General features: G+C 32.3%; 1 protein-coding gene across 1 annotated transcript; it reads right to left on the bottom strand.

Moving 5' to 3' along the window:
- Positions 1 to 2,903: 2,903 nt before the first annotated feature.
- On the bottom strand, positions 2,904 to 10,646 carry ABH1 (ARM repeat superfamily protein). Its single transcript, XM_089630402.1, has 19 exons — positions 10,428 to 10,646; positions 10,249 to 10,308; positions 10,073 to 10,129; positions 9,465 to 9,536; positions 9,278 to 9,340; positions 8,981 to 9,157; positions 8,696 to 8,827; positions 7,744 to 7,810; positions 7,450 to 7,649; positions 7,246 to 7,316; positions 6,855 to 6,939; positions 6,019 to 6,087; positions 5,815 to 5,933; positions 5,443 to 5,581; positions 4,625 to 5,116; positions 4,212 to 4,511; positions 3,784 to 3,962; positions 3,567 to 3,675; positions 2,904 to 3,472 (listed from the first exon to the last, which is right to left on the bottom strand). Exons 1-19 carry the CDS (start codon positions 10,506 to 10,508, stop codon positions 3,362 to 3,364), a joined length of 2,583 nt encoding a protein of 860 aa, XP_089486528.1. The 5' UTR covers positions 10,509 to 10,646; the 3' UTR covers positions 2,904 to 3,361.
- Positions 10,647 to 17,966: the final 7,320 nt, after the last annotated feature.

Raw genomic sequence — 17,966 nt, 5'->3', positions numbered from 1 at the left:
AAGTAATCTCTTACCTAAAGAAAGAATTTGAAATGAAAGACCTTGGAATAACAAAATATGCACATCAATCAAATTACACAATAAAGGTGATAATACATTTCCATATGCATAAATCAAATCCTTTAATTACCCTAATGCTTGTCAGATTCCTAGATGTGTAAAACCCATTTCATCCGATTGGAGCCCTTATGTATCTTTCTACTTGCACTCGACCTGATATAGCTTTTGCAGTTAATCAATTAGCAAGATTCTGCTCAGCTCCTACAAGACACTGAAATGACTATCAAACATGTACTTCGTTACCTTCAAGGAACGATTGATTTAGGATTATTTTATCCTAACAATACGAAACTAACCAGTTTTTTATTGTACATGCAGATGCTAGTTACTTATCAGATCCACACAAAGGGAGATGTCAAACTGGATATGTGTTTACGTGCGGAGGAATTGCGATTTCTTGGCGTTCTAAAAAATAAATGCTTGTCGCCACATCATCAAATCATGCGGAGATTATAGCACTACATGAAGCAAGTCGTGAATGTGGATGGCTGAGATCCATGATGAAACATATTAGAACCACCAGTGGTCTTCAAAAAATTGAGGAATCTAATCAAACTTTATGAAGATAATGCCGCATATGTTGCTCAAATGAAAGAAGGATTTATCAAGAGTGACAAAACAAAGCATATCCCACCGAAGTTCTTTTCGTTCACCCAAGAGCTGACAAAGAACAATGCTATCAACATCCAATATATTCGTTATTGTGAGAACCCATATGATCTCTTCACAAAGGCACTCCTCACTTCAACTCTCATAATACACGTCCATGACATTTGAATACATAAATTGTAAGATTTATAAAGGAACACACCCATATTAGCATAAGGTGCCCATATTAGCATATGAGGGAGCTTTGTGTGGTTGTACTCTTTTCTCTTACTATGATTTTTATTCCACTGGGTTTTTCCTAATAAAGTTTTTAACGACGCATCATGAACACGTAAATATCATAATGAGATCCCAATGAGGAGTGTAATCAATAATTTAGTTTGCTCATTTGTAATTACACAATTAGCTCACTATTCTTTTCTCTGTCTATTATGGTGTTGTACCAATTAATTTAGCTTGATTTTCTTGTCCAATTTTAATCTATAAATACACGAGAATGGATGAAGCAAAAAACCATCCCGATTTTGTATTCATTCTCTACATTTCTCTCTATCTCTAAATCTCTCATTTTCAATTGTTAGTGTTTAAAGTTTTTAGTTTTTAATTATTACTTTGATTTTCAGGACGAACAACATTTTCCTCAATGATAATTCTAACATGCTGTATTTTATCATAGTAAGTTCCAAGATAGGAAACCAAGACCCACTGAGTCAATGTTAGCCTACTTTCTTTATTGAGAAAATTTTATAACCAACATAAAACATGCGTCACTTTTCATATTTCACTCATATTTTCTAAATATTTCACCAGTTATCGTTTTTTTTGGACAAAAATACCATCATATTTAAAAAAGGGAAAATACCAAGATTATCCCTCATGTTTAATCGAAATACGATATTTATTCCTTTGATTTCTAGAAATATCATACATATTCCTTCAGTTTAATATAAATGACATATACATCCCCTAAAAATGTTATAGTACAAATATCACCCTTTTCGTTTATTTTTTACAAAAAAAAAAAAAAAAAAAAAAAAAAAAAAAAAAATTGAACTCCCCAAAATACACTTAATAGAATAAATATTTATTTATTATTTTATAAAAAAAAATCAAAATATCTCTTTATAAAAAAATCCTTAAACTTTTTATAAAGAAATTATTTAATTTAATTTTTGTATATAGAATAGAAAATAAAAAATTATATCATTAAGGGTATTTTGGGGAGTTCAATTTTTTTTTTTTGTAAAAAATAAACGAAAAGGGTGATATTTGTAATATAATATATTTGTAAGGGAGATTTATGTCAATTATATTAAACTGAAGGAATATGTCTAATATTTTTGGAAACTGGAGGTATAAATCGCGCACTTCTATTAAACACATGGTATACTGTTGATATTTTACCTTTAAAAAATGTAGTAAATAATTATTGAAATTTGATCACTAATTATTGAAATCTAGTCACCAATTATTGAAATTTGGTTAAAAGGTGTGGTCAATAGTTATTGAAATATGATCAACTATTGAAATCTGATCAACTGTTATAGAAATCTGGTTAACTGTTATTGAAAAATATTATTTATGAAAATTAGAAGTTTCAATGACTAAAAAGTATGAAAAACAGTTACTTTCGATTATTTCCAGTTTTTTATTCGTGTATTTTTCACTTATGAGAACATTCATTCAAATATGCCAACAATAACTACAAAGTTCCCTAAAAAAACAAAAAAAACAAAAACAATAACTACAAAGTTCCCTAAAAAAACAAAAAAAACAAAAACAAAAACAAAAACAATAACTACAAAGTCCAAGCTAATTCTCGATACAAATGATAGTAGCTATTGTAGTTGTAAATCCTATATGTGGTTCATCACCATTCACTTTAAACAAAAACATTTAAAAAAAAATTCAATTTAACATTAGATCATATACACAAAGCATTGACTTGGAATACAAGATAAACTTCCACCTACACCACAAATTACCAATTAAATAAGAGACATTTACAGTCTCTTCTCATCACTCCTCTGATCTTGACACAAAATTAAGCCGTTGATCGTTATTTGGCCATAGCTTTTACATCCTTCTGTTTTGTTAGAATGCTTTTAGACCATCCTTTATTTACGTTTTCTTTTTTTTTTTTTTTTTTTTTTTTGTTCAATCAATTAACACCGTTTACCCTAAATCTTTTTCCAACAACCTACCACGAAGCCTAACACCCTGAACTCTTCACGTTCCCACTAATAGCCATATAAATAAAAACATTAATATTTATACAGTATACTTCAAGGAACAGTTAAGGTACACATTATATTTGCTGGTGACGAAGACTAATAGTACGAAACAAGTGAACAAGAAAAGAAACTTCGACAATATGATTTTTCCTAATTTGCTTGGTAGAAAATGAAATCCATCATATCTTGCCAAGGTAACAAAATTCAGTGCCTAGGGATTTAGTTTCCGTAAAGCTACTCTCTCCCTCTCTGTCTCTCTAATAATCAATCAGTTATCAACAATGACATTACAGCACAAACACTCCGTCCTAAAATCAAACTAAATTCCAATTCGTCAAACACTCCATCCTAAAATCAAACTTACTTCCAATCCGACGAATAGCACCATTTACATTTGGGAGATCGGACGGTAACACTAACTTGGCCTTGCAGGCAAGTTATTGTGAAAACCGACCAACCTATACCGTACCAATGGGCCGGCGCAGACCGCAATAAACTACTCTTCTGATTAGGGGATGCACATTTTCTGTTAGTACTTCTGCCTCCAACTTTTCCATGTTAAGCCATACCTGTAAATCACCAAAATGAAAAAATAAGTTTGAATAAAAAATCAGAGTAAGAGAGGGTTAGTAAGACAGCCTGTTGAGATGCATTTTTTAATACCTCAGAAGCGTATTGCCTTGAGAAGGCCTTGAGATAACCCAAAGTGGATAAGCACCACTGCTCTCTTTCACCAATGTTATATGCCTTCTTCCCACCACCGTTCAATTGACTGCCAGGAATCAAAATCAATGGTCGTTTTAGTATTCGACAAAATTAGATGTGATTACAGGGGTTTATCGAGCTTGTTTATAAAATTGCTAATGAGGGGTCATTATACCTTTTCTTAGGCCTACTATTCTCGTCGTCCACCTCCATCGTTGCAGGTTCTTCAAGGTCAACGGCCATAGCATCTGAGGAAATGGACTTCAGTTCCTGGATCGTTCTAGCTTTGGATGCTTCTGGCAGACGTTCCATCAGCACCATCGAGAAATTTTTGTACAATGAGATAAACAACGCCTGGACAATAGTGAATGGAGGTTTTCAAAAGAGAAAGGAAATTAACGGGGAGGAAGAGAAAGGGAAATTAATCTGATTTTTGAATACTATGTATAAATAAAGAGATAACAAAGGGAAAATAAGCAAAAGATAAATAGAACAAAACATAAATAATCTGACAAGGACATTTTGGTAAAGGCCAACAGGACAATATTCAATCAGATAAACAAAAATGCTAGATACTGCTTCTAACTTGTCGCGTGTTGGTACCTCGATTTCATCAAGTGCTCTAGCAAGAAGAGCCTCTTTAGCCTCCAAAGATTCTCTGGCTGACACTTCTTCCTCGTTTGCCTTTTCAGAGGATGATTTTAAGCGCTTTAACTTCACTGGGTTGTCACCGACAACGGGTTCTCCATCAACAAGTGTGAGCTTCAACTCAGCTTCATCTAGCTCTGCTTTCGCCTTTGCAGCTACTTCCGCTGCTGATGCAATATTCTTCTGTTGAGATGATATCTCTTTCCTCAAATCACATATGCGATTATATGTCTTGCTAACAGCATTTCTTAGAATCTTCATTTGAACACAAACACAACAAAATAAAGAGTTATATGGAAGAAAATACAAACAGCCAACAAAGTATGTGCTTTGCTGTTCAACCAAGAAAAAGAAAAAAAGAAACACACCTCCCATGGGCGATCTGAAGTGTGGAATTGTTCAATGTTTTCCGGAGAGAAGACCCATCTCACAATAGATAAATTAGATAAAAGCCGGTAACCCATCATCCTATCAATCGCTATAGCGGTCATTTGCGTATTGTTCTTCCAGTAAGTAGCTACTTCTGTGATTAACATCACCTGTGTATCTTGATCGGGGCAAAACTTGGCAATAACTTGAAAATATCTCTCCAAAACAGTAATCAAATGAGTGAAGCTTTTAGATCCTATGTCAAGCAGAGTTTGCACAACCACCTTCAGGGCAACCTCCAATCCATGAACAGGGTACACTTTCTCTTCCAACCATAAAATGATTTCACGGGAAGCCGCTCTTCCTTTAACCATGTTTTTAAGGTCCGTTGAAAGTGTGTATTGCTCACTTTTATCATCAACGCTGAATGCAAAGTTTGGTCCACCTTTAGGAGGAAGCAACTCTTCTAAACCAGGAGCATTTTCAACACTCTAGACAAATATCCAGAAAGAAAAAGAGTGAATAAGTGAACATGTTAGCTATGAATTTCATTACCAAGAAGATATTACAACATTGGTGATTTTTTTTTTTTTTTGGCTTAGAGACCTAGTCTTACATATATTAGAGTTTATTACATCTCACGACCCTCGCATAGAAAGGGAAGGGCAAGAGAGCTAATACCATACCCATCACATATCTTAAAGATAGGACTGCTTTCTCTTAAGGTGTCGCATATTTTAAATGCCAAACTTCAGATAATCAACCACCCATCATTTATATATTCTGGCAAGGTAAATTGATAGTAATCGTTAGTTACCTGCTTAATTTTGTCCCAGTATGATAAACGAATTTCTCTTTCCAAAACTTCCTGAACAAAGACACGCTGAGGTGCCCACTTAGGAAGGTCTAAAACAAATGCCCACTCTTCCCAGTGCCAGATGAATTGAAAGTTTGATCTGCATTTTCAGGGCACATTACTAGATGCAGAATGAGTTATAATTTAGACAACTGACCTTGTTTACCAAGTTATCAAACATATTCAACAAAACAAATCATTCTACCAGAAAACATTGATCATGCCAGCAATCATGATCTCTTAATTGTTCTTGCATCTTCCAAAAGTTTCATCCCCTTTTGTCTTCCTACGTACATTTGTGTTGCAAAGAAGTGTACATAAGTGGGCACTTACAGATGGTGAGAAAACCAAAGAACAAGACGCGTACGGCACTCCATATCTAAGTCATCTATTTTCTCAAACAGAGCACGCACAGCACCAGCTATAACTCCGGGAAAGGCCCCAGGGAGAGCCTACACATTAACCAATGTTGTTAGATTCAATAGTTAAATTCCAATCATTTATGCAACTAGGCTTGCCCATGTTTCTCGGTATTACCTTACAAAGGTCTATAATTACAAGTGTATAGTATATTGGCTTGAACGGCGGTTCTGGTAGCAGAAGTAACTGGAGAAAGACGTAAACGTGTTTAACACAAATGAAGAGGAAAGACCAAAATCCACAGTGAAAATCTTTGCTGCATAGCTAATCTCCCAGGACTCACGTTATCATCACATAATAGCTCACCCAGATAAAATCAACGCTGGACAATAAGTTAATTTATGATGTAGGCCGGTTACATACTCTTTACAGAGGATAAAGCCGAAGCATATATTTAATTTTGAAACAATCTGGTATAAAAAATCCATCCTCGAACCCAGTTGTATGAATCAATTAACAAATCTCAACAGAATCTATCCAGATTTTACTAACATGAATTACACCTCCACAGTTGGATGAAGTTGTAACAATACCCTTGTGCTTTTTAGTTAAGTAACCATCCCAGTGTTTGCAAACCTCACTTTTATAGACCACCTTTAAGTAGTATTTTTTTTTTTTTAAAGAAACAACAGGTCTTTATAGAAAATGGAAAAACCGTAACAAGATAGACCACCTATAAGTAGTTAAAATCAACCGAAGCCAAAAACTTAAAATTTAAACCATACATACACTTGACATCGAAATCTCAACAGTCATACCAAATTGCTTCTCACATGGGCAACCTTACAACTCATTGAAGCCAAAATTTATGTATCCTCACAAATGTCTGGGTTGCTTAATCATAAATTTATAACAAAAACTATCTTCTATTACATTAATTTCACTGAAACGCTAAGGAATTAATATCTTACGTTTGTTAAAAGTAAATATGTAAAGATCAAGGAATCTGGTACCTGGGAAAAGATTGTCTCCGCCATTAGATACTCATATCTGAAGGGCACAGCCAGACTCGCCATGAATGAAGCACATTCTTTTCGACTAGCTTTGCATGAACGATGAACAACGGTAATAAGTAACAACCTCAATAATAATACAATGAGAAATTGTGACCGCTTTTAAAGAGATCAGTGTTAATATTGTTCCAAATTCAATGAGTCAGATATTTACAAATCACTTTATATCTTGCCAAAAAGAGCACTAAGCAACTCAGTTGTGTTTTGCACTATGTCTTAAAAGAATGAATCTGGAGGGAGAAAGTTTTATAAGTCACCAAAATCTAATGTAATTGGCAGTCAAAGCAAGCAAGTAATTGAAATCGATGAACGAGATAGAAGCGTTACAAACCAGCCATTGAAGAAAAATAGAATATCTAGTAGATATTCTTCCATGACAAAGCGGTCTATGGGCTGTATATCCTGTCCGTAATAATAAAACGAGAGACAGATTAACTTCATGAATCAAACAAGGGAAATAGTGAAAGAGTTCCATCATAAAAAAAATCTCAAAGTTTGACCATTATGAAAATTGACAATAAATACTGAACATTACCTCACTTTTAGCAGAAGGAAATACATTTAGCATGCGCATCCTTTGCGGATACCTAATTTCTGCATCATGCTTTTGTTTTCCATAACTTAAACTAGAAATTGTCGATGGTGAAGCAGGCTGAATAGGGCAGCTTATGGGTCCAATCTCATGATACTTTCCGGCAACAAGCTGTGCTTCAAACGGAAGGTGAGGCCTAGGAACTAGCAAGGAATCGAGATCATAGCTTTTCAGTTGAGTTCAAGAACTAAAATTTCATTTATAAAAATCATTGTAAGAAAACAAATAGGCACCAACCGCTATCAAGTTTCCAGCCATTAGAAGATAGAAGCCTTATCCGGTCCCATAAATCCTCTAAAAAATCCTGGGAACAAGAATAATAGACAAACAGATGGGCATCAAGGAATTGAATTTGCAAGATTCAATAAAGATAATAGAAAATTATTCCAAACAAAAGAAATATAACATGGATGGCAACGGGACTGTCATATGAAGACCCTACATCATCTCAAAGAAGCTACATTGGTGAAAAAAGAATTCATGATGCATGTCTCCATGATTACGAGTGCATTAAACTGGAAGATTATCAAAGCCATAAGGGATTTTCTGCACAGCTGCTTTCAGCTATCTTCTCCTGCAAAATAGGTTTTAAGCCCAACTCTTGAATCCTGCTAGCCTAGAATCCCGCTAACCTAGAACCCCATTACTTTGATTCGCTACAGTTTTCAATGCCGTATTCTGATAGCTTTTAGGTTAAAAGATCTCATTACAATCAAGCACAATTAGATCAAGGGTTCACTCTCTAGAATATATTGAGCAAAATTATATCCAGACACATTTCTACTTTCCTAATATTGATATAAACTAGACGAATTTTTTTTTAAAAGAAACAGCTGACTTTATTAAAACCGCGGCAAAGCCGGAAAATCCAGGACAAGAAATACAAAAAACCACTAGGGAGAACCCCAGTCAAAACAGAATCCCTAGAAAAAAATTACAGCGAACTAGACCAATCCCTAGCCAAATCCGCTAAAGAAAAGGACTTGAACTCGTTACAACAGGAAAAAATCCAAAGAGCGATAAATATAAACTAGACGAATGACATCAATTAAGTAGTAACTTAACTATATGAGGAACTTATAAATATAGGTATAGCACAGGGGGTGACCAAAAGAAAGACAATTGAACAAAGAAACCACGCGTTAATCTTTAAATCTGATGATAGTATCTTAATTAGAATACGATTTACCTTGTCAGCTTTTGAGTTCTCACTGTCATCTTCATTCTCAAAAAAGGACAAACCAGTTTCAGCACTATGCCTTCTGATACTCAAGTAAGCTTCTATTCCAACCGTAACTCTTTCAATTTCCTCGGGTACTTGCTGCAGCATATTATTTTGTCATCTTATCAGCCAAGAAAAACGTGAAAATAATACTCGCTATTTGTATTTATCTTAAACTTCCTAATTAATTATTATTTATTAAATCAAATGTAAAAGTTATTGTGAAATCCATCTGAATTAGGGACATCATACCTCAGTTAACTCTGATCCTCCCCATGGAAGACATGATAAAATACACGTAATATAAAAGTCGGCTTGGGCTTGCCATGATGGATTCCCCTTCTCATCGTCAACTGTTGTGGCAGCTGATGATAATAATGTTTCAAAAACAACAACCAGAGAGCTGGGCTGTATGACTTTACTGCACATCTATTAGAAAATTAATCAAAGTGAGCTACATGTGGACTCCACAAGGACTTAGGATAAATTGTTTGCAGAACGTTTCATCTCTCAGAATCACAGTACTTATCATCAATGTAACTTACATACCATAACAGTTAGAAACCTCATTAGAATTCGGATTCTGTCGCAATTCCCAGATAATAATGCATCCTGAAGATTGATGGCATCAACAAATGCAAGAGATCAGGAAAGCAAAGTACTAGAAAAATGTCCACAATTTCTGAATTCCATAAAACTAAGATTACCCACAGTGTGATGAAGCGAATTAGCTTACCTGAAAGTTAGCTTGGGTTTTCTCAACTACTTTCCGGACAAAGTCTTCTTTTTCCAAGTTCAGCAGGCCAATCTAGAAAAAGAAAGAAGAAAAAATCATTTCAATCCTCAAAACAGTATTATATTTATTTTCTATTTCTTAGATACTACCAATATCTATAAAACATTGTAAAGTAAGAAAACCTCACTACAACGGTATTGTTTTTCAATATGAAAACATAACAAAAATGTGAACAGATTTGGTATGGACTACGCATTGAGCTTTGGAACTTAGCATTCTAACTACTCTAACTAATTAAAATCAAGGGATTGGTATTCAAATGAAATGATTTATACTGGGTTTTTGCATAGCATGTACTTTTTTTTTCAAACGTATACATTCAAATAATTACAATGCACATGTTAATGAGTACGATCGATACACAATTAGAAACAAAAAGCACAGTCGGTGTTCACAGTTCATACATGCACAAATAAAAGTTTTTCTACTTGAAGAATGAAACAGGGCGTGAAATCACCACATCGTATTCTAGTAAACAAAAAGAATGCTATTCAAAACAATACCATTACAAGAATTTCTAAAATAATGAGTTTACAATCCGAACTTACCACTGTCCCGTATAAAGGAAGCTTGTGAGGTAATTGCTCAACACACTGGAGAAAAAACTGACAAAACCAAACAACAAAAACAACAAATTCACATCTTCATTTCTCCACGAAGTAATGAACGAAGACAATTAGAGAAACAATTAAGGAAAAAATCGTAACATGAACAAGATAATTACAGCCAGAATGTCATCGGAAGAGTTCTCCAAATCCCTCCGAAGCGCACCGAAGCAAGTTTCCTGCGAAATTCAAGATAGAAACAACTGAGTTTATCGCCCAATCTGAGAGAAACTAGGGTTTCGAGACAATAAGGAGATAAAAATAACGATGCAGAGAGACAATGTTGAGCGAAACGAACAATATGGTCCTTGAAGTCAGAGGTGGCATAATCCGGAGATTTATCGCCGATTCGGAGGAGAAGATTCTTCCAGCTACTCATTTCTCAACAATGGAAGACACGATAGAGATAGAGAGGGTTTACGAGAGTGGGTTTTTCAGCTGTGAACGATTGAGTTGGAGTCGAAATCACTACTTGAACCCTAACCTATTACTTCAAGTTCAAACCCGCCCGATTTACAAGCCATACATTTTATTTATTAAATTTCTGAAATTGATAGCCAAAGTTTTATTTTGAAAATAATACACCAAAACAAAATTAATAAAAAAACTGAACTTCAATTCGGTGGACTATTTTCTTAATAAAATAAAACTTGAATTATTTAAAAAAAATGAATATTTAATTACTAACTTAATTGCCTCTATAAATAAATTAAAAAGTTTACGAACACATAATTTCATTTCGAGTTTTGTAAGAATAACCCAATACAAGATGCATTTTAAAAATAGACTTCGTTTACCCAATTTTTGAAGCGGGTCAGATAACATACATATACATTAGTCGAGTAAACAGACAAAAAAGTATTTGATCTGTTACTCAGTTATCTGTTTATCATTAGTATTGGGTCAAGTATACCAACAAACAAGAAAGTATTAGATTTGTTACTCAATTATCAGTTTAACGATAGTATCGGATCAAGTAGATCCGTTTGTATTTAAAAAATAAAAATAAAAACACCACCCAACAATTTCAATATCCAAACACAAATAGATAACAAAATCCTAATACAATTCAAAGAAATATTCAAATTTAAAGCTTACAAATTACAAAACAATGTATGTAATTAATTATGATTTTTTTTTTATGGAAGAAGTTGGAAATCGAGTTGTCTCCATGGGTAGTCCATCTTAACCCTTGACAATGATGCGTTCTACAAAAATAAAATCATTATAGCAAGATTACAAGATGATGTTCTAAACACAATTACTATTGAAATAAACACATGTTAATCACTTGTACCTCAATCATCCCAATAATACATTTAGACTCGTCTTCTATAATCAAAGATCATAAAGACAATGAGTATGTAAGTAATATATTTTAGAATCTAAAAGAACAAATTTACCATGAATTTCATTATTCAACCAATTTTGAGAACACATCTAAGCTTCTAGAGTTTCTGGCAAAAGTCTACTACGATACGGATTAATAACTCATCCACTTGTTAAGAATGCAGATTTGGAAGCAACCGTAAATATATGAGTTGAAAACATATCCCTAGTTATTTGAGATTGTATGGGAAACTTTATTATGTACATTTTCCACCTTTATATGCAACACATTGAAATCGTCTTTTATATGCGTGACAGACTCTTCAAAATAAAAATTCAAATCGCTCTTGACATTCTCAATTACATCTTCACTATGTAGAAATGTATTTTAAAGCGAAGAGAATATATGCAGAAGATAATGATTCTCATTGATTGAATAGATATTAATGCAAGTAAATATAATAACTAATTCCCTAGTAAGTTCAATTTACTGAATAAAACAACTAATATAAATTTAATATAGTTACTCCTAAAAGTAATCATGGATATTATCTCTTTTATTTAAAGAGATAATATCGATCATGCCCAACTTGACAGTAAAATCTTCAAGTTGCTCCATAGTAGGGACATATGGCATGCAAATCTCTCTTTGTTTGAGTCTTTCTTATATGAAATGACGATCTACCTCGATGTGTTTTATTCTATCATATTGTACGAGACCAATATTGATCACCGTTTTATCGTCACAAAATAACTTCACCGGGTTGTTGTATACGACCTTCAACTCTTCTAGGACGCTTCGAAGCCAAATGACCTCACAAAATTCTTTGCATCATTGCTCAAACTCTGTCTTGGCACTGCTCCTAGTCACCACGTTTTGTTTCTTACTCCATCAAGTGACTAAATACCCCCATATACGACTGATCGCTGCTTTATCGTCACAAAATAGCTTCATCAGGTTGTTGTATATGACTTTTAACTCTTTTAGAATACTTCGAAGCCAAATCACCTCACATGCTCTAAATTTTGTCTCCTGCTCTTAGCCACCACGTTTTGTTTTTTACTTCTCCAATTCACTAAATACCCCCATACAAAAGTGCAATATGCCGATGTAAATCACCTTTCATCTATACAGTGAGCCCAATCCGTGACTTTGATATCTGGATTCTGATTTTTTTAAGAGAATACCTTTTCCAAGAATTTCTTTAAGGTAAAAGAGGATCTAGTAGAGTGATGTGAGATGATCTTATAAAGGGAAGTGCGTATATTGCCAACTACCACGTCACTCACATTTCAAAGCTTGTGATTCGGGCTAACTTGTATGATAATCGGGCTGCAATAAGAAGACCAGCTTCTCTTCAAAAGATCAAGGACATATTTCTTTTTTGAAATTACAATTCATTTTCCCAACCGATCTACTGACATAAAATTTATTTTTCGTTTAGGCAAAGAAACGTGAAATTTGAGAAAGAAAAAATTATGTTTTCATCTCTCGTAATAGAGTTTAACTTTAACTCTTGTACTATTCTTTTTCTCCTGAATGTGTTTTGAGGTAGCCTATCTTTAGGTCCCTCTACATCTGAAGGCATGGTTCGAAAGATCGCGATAAGCTAGTGACTAGTATTATTCTTAAGAGTTAATAGCGATAAAAGTAACTTAATGTTTTCACAAAATCATACTTATATACTTAATCTTTTTTTCGAGGGAAAAAATACATAATGTTACATTTTAGTTGCAACGTAGGTACCTAGACCGTTAAGTTGGATGGAACGACACGTGGCAGACTCAAAATTAATGAAAAATTAATACTTTTTCTTAAAACTAATTAAATATTAATTATATAATTTTATAATACAAAAAAATTCAAAACAAAAAATATATCTCATCATCAATATACAAATTCATATTTTTTTTCCTAAAATTAATTAAATATTAAGTATATCATTTTATTATACAATTTTATTTAATAATTATTTCTTCAAACTAATTAAACATTTAACTGTATCATTTTATAATAAAAAAAAATGAGAATAGGTTTACTTAAATAGAATAAAAATTAATTATATTCTTTAACAATACAATAAATTTTATCACTAATTTGTCTTAAAATTAAAATATTAATCATAATAATTGTTTTTTTTATCAACAATGAGAGATATTCTTTTTCTTATAATTTTTATTGGATTTTAAAGTGATATAATTAATTTTATTTATTTTTAAGAAAAAAAATTTGTATTATAAAATTATTTAATTTATATTTAATTAGTTTAAAAAAAACATTAATTTTTCATTAATTTTGTGGCTGCCACGTGTCTTTCCATCCAACTTAACGGTCTAAGTACCTACAGTGCAACTAAAACGTAACATCATGTATTTTTGTCGCAAAAAATAGGTATATAAGTATGTTTTGAGATAATAATAGGTATTATTTCCGCTATTAACTCTATTCTCAATAACAAGTAAGCACCGAATTTTTTATTTTATTTTTATATATCCTTTTTATTGTATTTAATTTTGATGATCGAGCCTACCATTATATAGTATATACTAAAGAGAAGGAGCAACATACTAACATTGACATAGTTTTGCTTTAAAAAAAAGTGCTTTTAAATTCTGCTTTCGAAAAAAATTATTTTTTCAAATGCAGCCAAGTATTTAGTAAACTGTTTTTAAATTAGTTTTTGTTGATAGTAAAAGCATATTTAACGTTTGGTAAAATAAATATGATTATAAAAAAGACCAAAATAGATGACAAACATAATTATCTCCCATTAATACATAGTCATACACATATCACCCCCACACAATTTTACCCCACAAACGATGACCAAAACTAGAAAGAGAGCCCAACTAGAAACCCAAATTCTCTTTGCTATCAGGCAAGCAAAAAACAACACAATTTTTATCCACCGATTTTGAATTTATATGTAATCACATCAACCCCATTGATTCTCGAACCCTACACAGTCTTGCACCCTTTGCAATTCAACATTTATTACCGAAATCACGCCGTATTGCCTAGGGGTGGCAATTTGGTCCGGACACGAAACACGAAACGGTTATGACACGATTTAAAGAGGATTTGGATCTCAATAAATGGGTCGGTTCTTAATTGGATCGAACACGCTAACACGATTAAATAATGGTTCAAAACGGCACGATTACGGTAACACGATAAAAAGCCGATTAACACGATTATTAAATGGTCGACACAAAACACGATTACGACCCGCACGAATATGATCCAATTAACACGATTACGAGTAATAGCACGATTACGATCCATTTAAATACGATTAATATTATAGATGTAAAATTATAAATTTATAACTATAAACATAAAATTATAATTAGATATTAGAAAACATGATGTAATAAATAAAGTATATTCGTATAAATATCAATTCACGTATGATAACATATAGTCAATGGTATACCAATCGATTTAACGAGAGCAATAAGAATCCCAATTCATTTCGAACAATCACAATTACTATAGTCTCATGATAACGTATCATATTCAATTTTGTTTGATTTCAATTCATATCGAACAATTTTCATTCCCAATCACAATAACTATCATCTCATAATAACATATCATATTCAATTTTATTGGATTTCAATTAAATTCATATTGAAAAATCACAATTTGAAATTGACAGTCACAATAACTGTAGTCTCATAATACCGTATCACATTCAATTTTATTTTATTTCAATTCAATTCATATCGAAAAATTACAATTTACAATCACAATAACTATCATCTCATAATAACGTATCATATTCAATTTTATGTGATTTTAATTCAATTCAATTCACATACACAATAACAATAATCTCATAATAACGTTTTGTATTCAATTTTATTTGATTTCAATTCAATTCATATCGAACAACCACAATTCACAATCACAATAACAATACTCTCATAATAACGTATCGTATTCAATTTTATTTGATTTCAATTGAATTAAATTTATATCGAACAATTACAATTCACAATCCCAATATCAATAGTCTAATAATAATGTATCATATTCAATTTTATTTAATTTCAATTCAATTCATATCGAACATCCATAATTCACAATCACAATAACAATAGTCACATAACAACATATCATATTCAATTTTATTTTATTTCCATTCAATTCATATCGAACAATCACAATTCACAATTCACAATCACAATATCAATAGTCTAATATTAACGTATCATATTCAATTGTATTAGATTTCAATTAAATTCATATAGAACAATCACAATTTCACATAGTTTCATAATAACATATCATATTCACTTTTATTTTATTTCAATTCATATTGAACAATCGCAGACAATAGTCTCACAATAACATATCATATTCAATTTTATTTGTTTTCGATTAAATTCATATTGAACAATCATAATTCACAATTCACATATACACTAACAATAGTCTCATAATAATGTTACATATTCAATTTTATTTGATTGTTCAATATTTAATTCAATTAAATATCGAACAATCACAATTCAGAATTCAAATTATCCTAGAAAATTTATTAATTCACTTTACATTACCAATGATATTTTTGTATGTAATTAACAAACTATTATTATTTCATATAATTATAAACTTTTATTGTTATTTCATGTAACTATGAATTTTTATATTAATATTAAGATATTATATCCCTCCATAACATTCCCTCCTTTTTTCCAATGAAATTTCAATCTAATATTTTTATTTTGTTTTACCTCTCTTACTTTCCCTCTCTTTTTCAATTGATATTTGACTAATTTTTTGTTTGAAAAAAAAAATTAAACAATTAGGTCTGGGCAACTTGTCATTAAAAGTCATTAAAATTTAAAAGTAATTGTCATTAAAATTCATTTCATTGTACACGTTGCAACATACTTTAAAAGGGAAAGATTAATCGTAAAGTAATATATATATAAATAGTCTAAGAGAAAGCTCAATATCACCGAGATACAGGTCTCACTGCTTAAAGTCCATGTCTTCATCCTTATCTTCTAAGACTTACTTTGTCTCAGAGAGACTTTAATAATAATAAAAAACCAGAGATTGGTAACAGAGAGAAATTGAGAGAGAAGGTTGAGATTGGAGGTTGCCGGAGCTGAGCGCAAGTGGAGGTTCGTCGGAGCTGAGCGCGAGTGGAGGTTCGCCGGAGCGGAGCGCGAGTGGAGTTTCGCCAGAGCGGAGCGCGAGTGGAGTTTCGCCGGAGCTGCGCGCGAGTGGAGTTTCGACGGAGCTGCACGCGAGTGGACGTGCTACACATTATCGCCGGAGTTGTTAGTCGCCAGAGACAGGTTCTTCTTCGTTTTCTACGTCATTCTTCGCCAGATCCGTAGTCGTTGTTCGTTGCCTCATTTATTCTCTCGATCACAAGGTAAATTTGATTTTAGAACGCTCGTTGTTGTGGTTGTTTGAATCCGGTTTTAGAAATCTCTTTGTGATTGTTTGAATATGAATTTTGAACACTCTTTGTGGTTGTTCCCCTTGCGATTTTAGAATTCCGAATTTAAATCTTGTTATTGGTGATTTTTAATTTGAATTTAGAACACGGTTTATGATTGTTTTGAACTGATTCCGTGTGACTGTTTATGTGATTGGAATTGAATCAATGAATATGTATCATTTTGTTTGTTATATCTGTCACTTATGGAATTGATTGAATCTGTGTTGAACTTCTGTTGTTTTTGGTGTTTTTTTATAGGCTATAAATAGATTGTGAAAGCTGTGTTGAACTTATGTGTCTTAGATCCCCGATACAAGCTCCAATTTGTTGATTATAGTTATAGAAAGCTTCATGGAAATGATTCTTTGGAGTTCATGCAAGTGAAAAGGAAAATGTTCTCTATCTTTGAAGAGTATTGTGAGATATCAAAGAAGTATTCACCACCACCACTTGCCGATAAAAGTTCAAGAAAGGATAACGATCAACGGGAACCAATAGATGAAATCTTCAAGGTATGTGAAATATAATTTTTATTTTATTTTATTTTAGTTTTAAACTTAGTTACATATAAACTTTCTTTGGAACTTATCTTGAATTATTTTAAATATTTAATGTAGGAGTTTGATGATATGTCTCCCTCGGAATTTACATGTTCTCAACCAAAAACCCAATTTGAACTTTATTTGGATGCATATCATAGCTGACTTATTCCTAGTACGGTCGAGGCATTAGTTTGCCCTCGTGATTAGCTTTATGGTAATTACGTTTTTTATTTTATTTTATCATTTTCTAATTTTATTAGTCTTGAATTTATTTTTGCATTGATATATTTAACTAATTATAAAATTTATGTAGGATCAAATGGAGAAGCCGCAAGGTTATTTCGTCATGAGATATACAACGATCTACTCAAAGACATAATCAACGAACCAATCGCCTTAAAGAGACCGGCTTGTATTTTGAAATACTATACAAGTATCACCGAAGAAGATTGGATAGCATTTGTTGAGTATAGACGAACCGAAATGTTCAAACAAACATCG

Source organism: Urtica dioica, chromosome 11 (genome assembly GCF_054948205.1).
Source record: "Urtica dioica subsp. dioica isolate 48M chromosome 11, U.dioica_male_clone48M_v1_H2, whole genome shotgun sequence".
Classification (NCBI taxonomy): domain Eukaryota; kingdom Viridiplantae; phylum Streptophyta; class Magnoliopsida; order Rosales; family Urticaceae; genus Urtica; species Urtica dioica.
This window is presented reverse-complemented; position numbering and strand designations above follow the sequence as displayed.

Coding starts and splice junctions, on each gene's coding strand:
- ABH1 (XM_089630402.1), bottom strand. CDS start 10,508: ATGAGTAGCTGGAAGAATCTTCTCCTCCGAATCGGCGATAAATCTCCG. Junction 6,940..7,245: donor CTATTTTTCTTCAATGGCTG/GTTTGTAACGCT, acceptor ATGCAAAGCTAG/TCGAAAAGAATGTGCTTCAT. Junction 6,088..6,854: donor CGGAGACAATCTTTTCCCAG/GTACCAGATTCC, acceptor GTCTTTCTCCAG/TTACTTCTGCTACCAGAACC.